The 12,830-nt window shown below is 44.3% G+C and overlaps 1 protein-coding gene across 3 annotated transcripts in view; it reads left to right on the top strand.

Annotated features, from left to right (window-relative positions):
* The window catches only part of ap2a1 (adaptor related protein complex 2 subunit alpha 1), a 63,580-nt gene that overhangs the window by 23,396 nt on the left and 27,354 nt on the right, over positions 1-12,830 (top strand). For all 3 annotated transcript variants that reach the window (XM_068019750.1, XM_068019749.1, XM_068019748.1), the window contains exons 8-15: positions 1,014-1,164; positions 3,206-3,374; positions 5,379-5,516; positions 5,782-5,964; positions 7,283-7,380; positions 8,996-9,227; positions 10,030-10,197; positions 11,349-11,488. In XM_068019750.1, coding sequence (XP_067875851.1) covers positions 1,014-1,164; positions 3,206-3,374; positions 5,379-5,516; positions 5,782-5,964; positions 7,283-7,380; positions 8,996-9,227; positions 10,030-10,197; positions 11,349-11,488 — 1,279 coding nt within the window. The remainder of the gene's footprint in view (positions 1-1,013; positions 1,165-3,205; positions 3,375-5,378; positions 5,517-5,781; positions 5,965-7,282; positions 7,381-8,995; positions 9,228-10,029; positions 10,198-11,348; positions 11,489-12,830) is intronic.

Raw genomic sequence — 12,830 nt, 5'->3', positions numbered from 1 at the left:
CAGAATGTCCTGCAGCTGCTCCAAGACATCCTTGACCCTAGCACCGGGGAGACAACATACCATCCTGGAGTCTCGTTTACGGCCACAGAAACGCCTATCTGCGCCCCTTACGATAGAATCCCCTATCGCTATAGCTGTTCCAACCCTTTTCCTCCCCTGCTGTGCAGCAGAGCCCTTCGTGGTGCCACGAACTTGGCTGTTGCTGCTTTCCCCTGGGAGGTCATTTTCCCTCCCCCTCCCAACCCCCACCAAACAGTATCCAAAGCGGCATATCTGTTTGAGAGGGGGATGGCCACAGGGGACTCCAGCACTACCTGCTTGCGCCTGCTACTCCGTCTGGTCGCCCATCCCTTTTCTGCCTGTGCAGCCGTTACCTGTGGTGTGACCACCTCACTAAATGTGCTATCCACGACACCCTCAGCATCGCGGATGCTCCAGTGAATCCACCCACAGCCGCAGCTCCATAATGCGGGTAGCCAGTAGCTGCAAATGGCTACACTTCCTGCACACATGGTCATCAGGGACACTGGAAGTGTCCCTGATGACTAGCTTCCATGACCACCTCCACGGTAAATGCAGACAAGAAGTATTCATTTAAGACCTCGCCCATTTCCCTGAAGTGTCCCTGATTTCCCACATAGCGCAGGAGGAGCATATCATGGGGCTGAGCTCTCCTGTCATGACTTACCCTTCGATTAATTAGTTACTCCCTGAATTTAATCAATACTAATTACACTAGGGGCCTTGTTCTACCCACTCCAATCTAAAGTCCTTAATAAGCTACGCTGAATTAAAAAAAAACACTTTAGTAGTACCTTATCACCAGAGGTTTGTTTTTCAACAAAAAAAACTTTCCCCTTTTTTTTAAAAGATATTTAAGATTGGTTCAATTGCTTGCACAGTGCTGTTGGCGGATCTCAACCAGTACATTAGAAAAGGTGTTCTAATTGACCTTGGCACCCTGGGCTAGTGAGGATAGTTGTTTTCCACTCATTCTGTTTCATCCTTTGCAGAGGACACTGCTGTGAAGGGTCGCCTGATTGAATGTATGGAGACTATCCTGAATAAGGCTCAGGAGCCACCTAAATCCAAGAAGGTACAACACTCCAACGCTAAGAATGCAATTCTTTTTGAAGCAATCAGCCTTATTATACATTACGACAGGTATGTGACGTGACATCTGTGCGTGACTTCAGGGGGTAGGGTATGGTGCAATGTAAACAATGCAGCTTGTTCATTAGTTTAGAACATTTGTCTTTGATGTACTCTGCAGTGAAATAGCCCACCAGCATTCAGTCTCTCTCTGGGCTTGCACAGAGCCGGTTGGGCTCTCTGGGATTTGTACCCCAGAGGGTGTATTAGAGAAATTCATACGGGACGGTGGGTGGTGGCAGCACCTGACCTCCAGGGACACCAATTTGCAGATGGGGCAGTAAGGCATGAGTTGAAGGCTGCAATTTTCCCTGTATCAGTGAGCCTTTTGATTGCAGTTGCATCAAAGTATCACTGAGGAGAGGTAAGCATGGGAAGTAGGTACAGAATTGCACTTGTGACCCCACTATTTAAGAAAGGAAGGAGAGAGAAAGTGGGGAACGACAGACCTGTTAGCCTGACATCAGTAGGGAAAATGCTAGAATATATTATAAAGGATGTTACAACTGGACACTTAGGAAAATAATGGTAGGATTGGGCAGAGTTAACATCGATTTATGAAAGGGAAATTATGTTTGACAAACCTCTTGGAGTTTTTGAGGATGTAACTAGCAGAATAGATAAGGGGGCACCAGTGGATGCGGTGTATTTGGATTTTCAGAAGGCTTTCCACACGAGTTCAGGAAGCAAAATTAGAACACATGGGATTAATATATTGGCATGGATTGAGAATTGGTTAACGGACAAAAAGAGAGTAGGAATAAATGGGTCATTCTCAGGTTAGCAGTCTGTGACTAGTGGGGTACCACAAGGATCAGTGCTTGAGCCCCAGCTATTCATAAATTATATCAATGGTTTGGATGTGTGGACCAGAAGGTCCCATGTTTGCTGATGACACAAAACTAGGTGGGAATGTGAGTTGTGAGGAGGATGCAAAGAGGCTTCAGGGGGATTTAGACAGGCTAAATTAGTAGACAAGAACATGGCAGATGGAATATAATGTGGAAAAATGAGACGTTATCCCCTTTCGTAGGAAAAATGATGAGAGATTGGGAAGTGTTGATGTCCAAAGGGACCTGGGTGTCCTTGTTCATAAGTCACTGAAGGCTAACATGCAGGTGCAGCAAACTATTAGGAAGGCAAATGGTATGTTGGCCTTTATTGCAAGAGGATTTAATACAGGAGTAAAGAAGTCTTGCTGCACTTGTATAGAACCTTGGTGAGAAAGCACCTAGAGCATTGTGTACAGTTTCGGTCTCCTTGCCTAAGGAAGGATATACTTGCCATAAAGGGAGTGCAACAAAGGTTCACCAGACTGATTCCTGGGAGGGTGGCATTGTCCAATGAGGAGGATGGGCCTATGTTCTCGAGTTTAGATGAGAGATGATCTCATTGAAGGAATACAAAACTTACAGGGCTCGACAGGGTAGATGCAGGAAGGATGTTTCCCCTGGCTAGGGAGTCTAGAACCAGGGGTCTCAGAATAAGCGGCAGACCATTTAGGACTGAGATGAGGAAGTATTTCTTCACTCGGAGGATGGTGAATCTGTGGAATTCTCTACCTCCAGAGGGCTGTGGAGACTCAGTCATTGATTATGTCAAGATAGAGATCGATAGCTTTTTAGATATTAAAGATATCAAGGGATATGGGGATAGTACAGGAAAATGGCTTTGAGGTAGAAAATCATCCATGATCCAGTTGAATGGCGGAGCAGGCTCGTGGGACTGAATGACCTACTCCTGCTCCTATTTCCTATGTTCCTATGCTTCTGTGCACTCTCTTAACAACCAGAGGGCCAAGTGTAGATTTCTTGCCCACTCCTTTCTGGGTGTCATGGGACCTGCAAGTTGCTTCTGTATTGCCGAGTGCTGCACTTGTTCTGATTCACTGGCAAGCTTACATTGTTGTGAGACTCGTATCCGGAGTCGGCATCACTGCCTTGGGTGCTAAGCTAGTTTGTCAATGTGGTACGACTAGGGAGGAAGATGAAACACTTGTTTTAAAAACATATTTAAAAAAAAAAATACCAACGCCTTCTTAATTTCCCGGCAGCGAGCCAAACCTGTTAGTGCGTGCGTGCAACCAACTCGGCCAGTTCCTGCAGCACCGTGAGACTAACCTGCGATACCTGGCTCTGGAAAGCATGTGTCTGCTGGCGGGATCGGAATTCTCTCACGAGGCTGTCAAAACCCACATTGAAACGGTTATCAACGCGCTGAAGGTGAGCAACATCAGTACTGTCTTTTAAAATGCGCCCGTCATGGTGAAGGTTGATGCTGCAGAATGAAACCCTTCTTTCAACTTCGGGTACCTAGTGTTTGCATCAAGCACTCCCACAACCAGGTGTAACACAGTTCGATACAGGGTAGATCTCCCTCCATTCTACCCCAATAGATTCAACAACGCCAACATAAGAACACGCTTCCTCCTCTCTCCAATGAGCAATATTTCTCCGTTTTTCTTCTCTCATTTCCAGTCTCTAAACCTTTTCTGCCTGTTAACAGTTCTGTTGTGTCCCTTTTATTTAATTGACGCTATGGTCATTGACCTTCTGAACTTCTCTCTTATTTCTCTTAAGCTTAATACTTTTCCCTTTGCATTTTTCATCGTCCTCCCTCATCTCATGTTTTAACTGATTCTTTCCCAACAACTGCAATCTCTCCTTACCTCTGTATCTTCCCTTCCTCATACATCTTCTAGGCTCTTAAAATCCAAGCTTAGTGTCTTATCATTATTTCTTGATGCTAGCGTCCGTTATGGTTCAGTTGGTAGCATGTTTGCCTGAGTCAGAGTAGGTTCAAGTTCCATATCTGAGACTTGTGTGCAAAAATCAAAACTGACACTCCAGTGTAATACTGAGGGAGCACTGCACATTGAGGTGAGATGTTAAACCAAGGCCCTCTTGACTGGCTGTAAAAGATCCCAGAGTAGGGGAGTTATCCCAGTGCCATGGTCAATATTTATCCCTCAATCAACAACCCAAAAACAGATTATCTGTTCGTTATTATTACATTGCTGTTGTGGGAGCTTGCTGTGCACAAATAGGCTGCTGTGTTTCCTACATTACAACAGTGACTACACGTTGTAAATACTTCATTGGCTGTAAAGTGTGAAAGGTGCTATGCAAATGAAAGTTTCAAAAAATAACTTGAAGTCTCTTTTATATCTCCTCACCTTTCCTACTCTCTCCAACCTTGGTAGAGTCCTCAACTTTGGATCGTGCTCCTTCACCTGGGGGTCTTTTTCATTTAAAAGTCCTGCAAATCCTCCTCTCGTGAGGCATTGAGCTACGGTTCCATAACTGCTGATCTTCCTCCAGTATCTCGACCATCTGGCCATTTTGAAGCTAGACTGCAAATATCATTTGCAATAGGAAGTATCAAAATGACAGGATGATACTGCCCTGCCCTAGTTTGAGATCAGCACGATGAGTGGATGATTAAGTTGGGTCTCTTCTGTGAATCTTCATTCCAGACCACTATGTTGTGAAATTAGGTATAGTTTTATTTTGTGGGAATTGAATTGCTACTGATAAATCTCATTTCACACGAGATCTTTGGTCGTCAAAGAGACTTGCACCCAACATTCAGTCCCTGATTTTTTTCCTCAGTGCATGACTGCCATAGTACAAAGCCCCTCTAAAGAGGTCCTGTGGGAAAGGGCAGCACCCAGAATAAGCCATACAGACCAGAAAGATCTCTGATTCATGGACTGTTGGCTGGTCTCTGGCAGTGGTTGGGTATTGTAATTGACTTTGACTTGGACTAGAGAAGGAGCAGTCAGTCATGGTATCTGCTCGTAATCACCATTTCATGATCTCTCTCTGGAATGTGTACATGTATGGGCTAAAATGAGATTGGATGTGGCTTTGATGCCTCACACAGGTGAATAGCTGACTGTCTAGGCTCAAAAATGAAGAAAATTACTCTAAGACAAGGTTTTGGAGAGCTAGCAGCCCCCGTGGAGTCATGACCCCAGCAAAAGAAAGGGCTCGTGATGTCTTCCCATTTAGTAACAATGCTCACACGTGTGCAGATTTGAATGAATTCTCTTTTTCTTCGGCATTGGTCAGTTACATTGCATAGTAATTCCTTACTTTTGCACATTTCTCGTATGATAACTTTATTTTAAAGTTGCACTTTCTCAGGTGGATTGATACTCCAGCAGGTACATCTGTGAGATGCAATTGTTTGCTTATCCTGTGAGTGTGTTTTTTCTTGAATAGACGGAGAGGGATGTGAGTGTTCGCCAACGAGCTGCAGACCTCCTATATGCCATGTGTGACCGAACTAACGCACCACAAATTGTGGCTGAAATGTTAAGTTACCTGGAAACAGCTGACTATTCCATTCGTGAAGAGATTGTGAGTTTCCCTTTCTTTCGCTTTTGCTAATTTAAAACAATAGCGCGTGTAAACGAAAGAACTCTCAACAATGAGTGAAATGGATTCTCCTCCTCTTGGGTTATATGTATCCACACACCGACCAGGAAGGCCACTAGATCCTAGTTTATGTGGTTCAGTACTGCTCCGCTTTGTTTAACAGAGTCAGTAATCAGTTTCGGGCAACTGCAGTATTTTAGAAAGGATGCACCTCTCACGATATTCCTTTGTTTTAAATCCTTGTTAGGTTCTGAAGGTGGCCATTCTAGCAGAGAAATATGCAGTGGATTACACATGGTACGTGGACACAATCCTGAACCTCATCCGCATTGCAGGGGACTATGTCAGCGAGGAAGTGTGGTACCGAGTCATTCAGATCGTAATTAACCGTGACGACGTCCAAGGTTATGCAGCGAAGACTGTGTTCGAGGTAAACATCTGACCTGGATTTCTTAAAACAGTTCGAGACATATTAGAATTTGAGCTTCATTTTGAAACTCCACAGCCAGCCCATTACTAAGAGAACCTAGTTCTGCCTCTGGAAATATTACCAGTCTCTGTCTTTGTCACCTCTATTGGTGCTGATACCTTCATTCATGCCTTTTCCACGTGTTTTTTTTTTTCCCCACAGGCCCTTCCCCACTAACCTGTCAAACCCCTCCCTCATCCAGAACTTCTCCACTCACCTCCAATCTCCCACAAGTTCTCATCCTTGCCAACCTTCCCTCAGTACATCAAATTCAAAATCTTTGTCCTTGCCTTCAAATCCCTCTGTGGTTTCCATTGATCTGCTCCATTGTCTCATCTGGCTGTCTGCTCGTGGGAACGTAGGAAATTCTCCTCCAATTCTGGCTGGCTGCTTATTCCCCATTACCTCAGCTCTTTTGGTGACTGAGTCTTTAGACATGTTACTCCACTCTCAAACGTTTTTTCCTATAACTACCATTTTCAGAAACCTGTCTCTTAGCAGTGGGCTATCTCTCCTACTCCTGTTAGAATATGACATCCACTTGTGAATTGCCTTGGGAAGTTTTGCTAATTTATTGAATGAGCATTAGATGAAAATTCCTCGCTGCTTTTTAACCTGTTGAAGGAACATTTGTGATATTGGCACATAGGGGGAACATCAGGATCAAAGTATTTTGGTTGCTCTGATTCTGGAAGATGGGGTATGGTAGCCTAGTGTTTATAGTACTGGACTAGCAATCCAAAGGTCATGTACCACATTGGATAAGGTGTTTACCCACTTGATGGGCCATTGCGGGAGTTTCCATTCTTTAAGCTGTACTGAAAGTATAAACCAGCCATTGTCCAAATGACACCCAGTCTAATCTGCATTTTGCCTTGACCAGGAACTGGCTAATCTGTCATTCTTATGATTGTTTTGTAATCTCAAATGTATTTATCAATGATAAAAGGATAAGACATTGTGTCCATTGGAGATAAGTTGAAGATGCAAGGCTGTGGTCTCAAGATAATCATGGTGTGTAAAGAATGCAATTAAAAGAAACATTGAGGTAGCAGAATATGGAATACTTTGCACAAGTGTTGATTGCAAAATTGATTACAGCATTCAGAAATATATTGAATAATTACACCATTCCCTTTATAAAGTAAAAGCAGCACATGAGAGGGGCCTAAATTTAGTGTGTAGGTAGTGGGGGGTGGTGTTGGCAGTGTGGCTAAAAGAGCCCCTCTTGCACGCAAAATGTCCGTCTACATTAAACTATTTCGATTTTGGTCTTCAGGCACTCCAGGCCCCAGCCTGTCATGAGAACATGGTAAAGGTGGGCGGATACATCCTGGGAGAATTTGGGAATCTCATTGCGGGTGATCCACGATCCAGGTGAGCTGGAGAAGGTAAAAGAGATGGTCCGTAAGCTTTCAGCCTGGTACTTTATCCAGATTCAGGTGGCTAATTTGTACTGAGACCCTGGCACTTGGCACTGTTTTGAAGTTGAGTAAGTGTGTGAACAGGCAAGGGCCTTAAATGTCATACTGCTCCTTTATAACACCATAGACACAGAAGAAGTATATTTTTCAGTGCAAACTGTTGGGAGGATGCCAGTGTTACGTAATGGTGTATTCTGTCAGAAACTCATTGTTCCCTCCATTTAGTTGAGATCCAACCTGGATTTTTGTGTGAATCATTTTGCTAGATATCAGCGCATTGTGTTTGTCATTTCTTGTCAGCATCAAGCACTCTGATGTAGCACAGGTCTGATGCAGAGTAGAATTCCCTCTACTTCCAACCCCCCCGCCCCCCAACCTCAATTTTGGAAGAGCACCCCTTACTTTGTCAGTGTAAAGCTTTCCGTTTTGGGGTGATTTGCCCTCCCTTTAGCTTTTACTTCTACTCAGCAGTTGATACCATCCCTTCTCCTCCCAGTCTGTTTTTAAAAAAAATATTTATCCCTAGGATGTCACTGGCAAGGTTGGTAATAATTGTCTATGCTCCCACTATGCTGTCAGTTTTGACCCAGTGACCATGAAAGAATGGCTGATACATATCCAAGTTGGGATCATGTGTGACTTGGAGGCAGTGATGTCATGTGCCTGCTGCCCTGGCCTTGTGTAAGGTTGAGACTTGATCCATGTCCCACATCTCTATACTTGCTATTCATTGAAAAATACTGTCAAGTTGTTTGCATGTTGGTGCTCAGCCATTTTGCACTGCTTTCTCTTTGGTTTGATGGGCATACACCAAAATGTCTCTTCACAGATGCTAACTTACCTGCAGTTTGTTTCCCTGTAATCTTTGTTTTTGTTTTTATGCGAGAAGTATATTGGCACAACGTTAAAAATATTAAGTGGGATTTTTCCTATAGCTGATTGCTGATGAATAAAGGCTGTATAATAAAGTATAAAGGCTGCAATATAATTTGTTTTCCCTTCTCCCTGTTGTGTATTGGCATCCTAAATGCAGCGATGACTGTGTGTTGTCAGAGTAGCAAGAGGGAAATGCAACATCATGTCTGTTTTCTTTTGCCTCTCCCAGGATATTAAAAAAAAAATTCACTCTTGGGATGTGGGCAAGGCTGGCATTTATTGCCCATCCCCTAATTGCCCTTGAGAAGGTGGTGGTGAGCCACTTTCTTAAACTGCTTCAGTCTATGTGATGTAGGTACACAGAGTGCTGTTAGGGAGGGAGTTCCAGGATCTTGACCCAACAGTGGCGAAGGGACGGCTGATATATGTCCATGTCAGAATAGTGGAGGGGAACCTGAGGTAATAGGGTTCCCGTGTACTCGCTGCCTTTCTCCTTTTACGTGGTGAAGGTTGCAGGTTTGGAAGGTGGCTGCTGATGGTAGGATATTGTGAATCATGATGTTTAAGTCATAACTGTAAGGCAGGCTTGGTGGACCAGCTGGTCTTTTCCTGTCCCATCACTTTCCATATGCTTGTGTGTGGTTATTTCTAATGAACGTTTTTATTCCTCCCCTTTCCTCCTGTCATTTCAGTCCACTGGTTCAGTTCAACTTGCTACATTCCAAGTTCCACTTGTGCAGTGTTCCAACCCGTGCTCTGCTGCTCTCCTCTTACATCAAGTTTGTCAACCTCTTCCCCGAGACCAAGACCACCATCCAGGACGTACTGCGCAGCGACAGCCAGCTCAGAAACTCAGACGTGGAGCTACAGCAGCGTGCCGTTGAGTACCTCAAGCTCAGCTCAATTGCCAGCACTGACGTTCTGGTATGTAAAAAGCTCTAGCCTGAGGCTTTTGGCTTCGAATTATTGCTGCTTACAGGGTAGATTGGGAGAAACTATTTCTGGACTGAGACTTGCGGGTTTGAGTTGCACTCCAAAGACTTGAGCACAATATAGGCTGCCACTCTCCATGCCGGTACTAAGGGAGTATTGCACTCTGTTGTTTATCGGATGAGATGTTTAAATGAAACAGCAGTTTCGCACAGTTGGTAAAGCGAGTATGAAAAATTGAGCCATACAAAGTAGAATGTCTCCAGTTCGATTCCTGATCTATACCGAGTTAGCAGCTGTCTGCTGGGGCCATGGTAAGGGAACAACAGTTTGCTTCAACCAACTGACTGTTTTGTAATGACCTCTGATGGAAAGCTGTTATGCCTCCCATGGTAAAAGTCTGCCAGCACTCTAGGCTCACATATGCAGATATAAGAAATAGGAGCAGGAGTAGGCAATATGGCATTTCAAGCCTCCTCCACCATTCAGTAAAACCATGGCTGATCATCTACATCAATTACATTTTCCTACACTATCCCAATATATCTTGATTCTCTTAATGCCCAAAAATCTATCGTTCTGAGCCTTGAATATACTCAGTAACTGAGCATCCAATCGCCCTGGGTAGAGAATTCCAAAAATTCACAACCCTGGATTGATTATTTGGGTAAAGATACCTCAGGACTGCTGGTACCTATGGGCTATATCTCGGTATAAGGGGAGGGGTGAGAAGAGACATCAATAATCAGAGTTCAGTCCCAGCCAAGTAACTTGACCTCTCCCTGTCCCTTATCAGGCCACCGTACTGGAAGAGATGCCTCCATTCCCTGAGCGGGAATCCTCTATCCTTGCGAAGCTCAAGAAGAAGAAGGGACCAGGCACTGTGACAGACATGGAAGAAGGAAAGAAGGAGCAAACTGAGGTTAACGGTGGTGTTGAGCCTGCTGTGAATGCCAGCACGGTGGTGAGTACAGTATTGGTGGAAAGCATCTATTGACTACTGCTGTGATGGTTCAAGCACCACAAGACAGCTCAGTGTGTAGCACTCTCACCTCTGAGTCAGGTTGTGAGTTCAAGTCCCACTCCAGAGACTTGAACACAAAATTCAGGCTGACACTCCAGCACAGAACTGAGGGAGTACTGCAATGTTGCAAGTGCTGTATTAAATGCAGTGGTATGAAAACAGCTTCTGCATCTGATCTGTACAAAGTGGCCAGGTGTGAAGGAAAGGAATTAAATAATACAGAAAAAGGAACATTGCCTAGGTGCACTAGAGCACAAAAAAATGCTGGAAAATCTGAAAGAAAAACAGAATGGCCAAGTTAGCAGAAATGGGTCCTTTCTCAGAATTGGGTTCAGGCCACAAACAGTAACTTATTTGGTGTTTCCACAGATGCTACCAGAACCACCTGAGTGTTCCCAATATATTCTGTGCATCTAAGTTTTTTTTTAAAATGTAACTTGTGGATAAACCCTTTTAACCAAGTCTTGGAATTTCTCAGGATACTGACAAGATAGGATATGATTCACTTAGCACTTTGGCTGTAGGAACCGAGGAATTGCTAGATGATAAAAGATCATGGTCCCTCTAGTTCTACCATTCTGGTGGTCGCATGATACAGTGATAATGGAGTCGTTGTTTAATCACAGCTATCAATCTCTATCAGTGAATCTACAACAGACCCAGACATGAGGTGAGGAACCCCGCAGTGCTGGAGAGCTTTGGGAACCATCGGACCAAAGTCACCTGTTCCTCCCAAGCTCATACACTCAGCACACGCATGTTTCAAATTACTCATACTCTGGATCCCCAAAATGCTATTTTCTGGAAAAAAAAAATCTCTCATTTGAATGAATCAATACTAAGTCTTCCACCATCTCCCTGGGGAGCCTATTTCATAGTGATCGATCACCCACTCAATCTGGGGGGGAAAAAAATTTAATTAGTTTCTGAATTTACTCCCTTCAAGTGCAGGTTGGTCCTCTGGTTCTACTGTTCTGGACAAAGTGAAACAGCCTTTTGTGGGTATTGTGGTGTTTTTTTATAAATGCCAACTTGCAGTGCAATAATGTGATTTCTAACTATTCTACCTGTGATCGTCTTGTCTCTTCCAGTCCACACCCTCCCCTTCCGCTGACCTTCTGGGCCTAAAGAGCGCGCCTGCCAGCGGAGGCAGCCTATTGGTGGATGTGTTTTCTGATGCGGTACCCGCCACTGGTGCTCTGGCGCCTGGGTCTGAAGACAACTTCTCCCGGTGAGTGGGCAGCGTGCTGTCAGTCGCCAGTCCTTTGTGAGGTTTGCAGCTTGGGTGCGAGATAATTGTGTTTCTGTTGAGGTTATATTTAGAGTGCTCCAACGGGGTGCTTCCAGGACAGTGTTTTGTTCAGAATAATTGTATATATTCTTTAGAAAATTCAAGTAAGATGGTCTTTGAAAGCATTCATTATCTCACTGCTTCACTGTAGGCCTGGCCAGCTCAGCTTTCCCCTCACTGTTGGGCAGGACTAGAGCAGCTTTACTCAGGCAAATGCACAGCTGCCAGGCCATGCTAGGGGGGGCAGTGGAGGAAGATGGTGGCACAAATACGATGGGCCAAATGTCCTCTTTCTGTGCTGTAAACTTTCTATGATGAGGGCATCAAAAAATATTTGTATAAATTTTTATTTTTTTTCTGATTTTCATAAAGCAGCTTTGAAAAAACTTACACTATCCCCTGCTCCTTGAGCCTTTGTGTTCTCCCCATTATTGTCAATGTTGGTTAAACAAAAAAAAAAGAGTTTTGTGCAAGGCTAGTCTGTTACCTGCTCAATGCCCCTTTGTGAAGTGCTTTTCCACAAAGTACTCCACCCTATGGCTGGAGTGAGAATTGGTGGCGAATGGTCTTCCAATCCCAAGTACGCACACACTTCCAAAGTTGTATTTGAGCTTTTCCCCATGGCTCACAAAGGAAAGGGCTGCTTCTGTTGAATTGTTTTATACTTGATACTGCTGTCATTAGGTGTTGATGATTAAATACCTAAAGAATTGAGTGAAAAACAATTTTCTGGTCAAGATTTTGTTCTAAATTTGACACAACCACGAAACTCTGTTTATTGGCACCCGACCAGCCTCTGTATATCCGTTACCTGTACGTTAACGAGTGAAGATGCACAGGTGCTGACTTTACTGTATTGGTACGAACTGCTTTGGCGCACAGGCGATGGGACACAGTGTGGGTGTCCGACGTGACAAGTTGCAAACTTGGACAGTGAGCGTTGTTGGCCAGCTTAATCACACAGTGAGCTCACCAGTGCCTGTGCATGCATCGTTTCCAGCAGTCGCTGGATAACAGAGGGGGTCAGTGACTGATTTGTGTTTGTGGCCCTGTACTCGTGGAACAGTTCCTGAGCAAGGAGTTAATACCTTCAGATGAGAAGAGGAAAAATAAACCCTGTGAGCTCCTAGGATTTGTGATCAACTCCAGCATGCAAAAGAACAAGTCCCTCTCCTGCCGTGTGAGGTCCCGAGTGAAGTTTTCCTAGTTTCAGTTTGTAACCATTTTCAAGTACGCAATGCTGCTATAGCCATTTGGTGCTAATAACCTTCACACGTTAACG

The sequence above is a fragment of the Heterodontus francisci genome, chromosome 41 (assembly GCF_036365525.1).
Source record: "Heterodontus francisci isolate sHetFra1 chromosome 41, sHetFra1.hap1, whole genome shotgun sequence".
Lineage (NCBI taxonomy): Eukaryota > Metazoa > Chordata > Chondrichthyes > Heterodontiformes > Heterodontidae > Heterodontus > Heterodontus francisci.
This window is presented reverse-complemented; position numbering and strand designations above follow the sequence as displayed.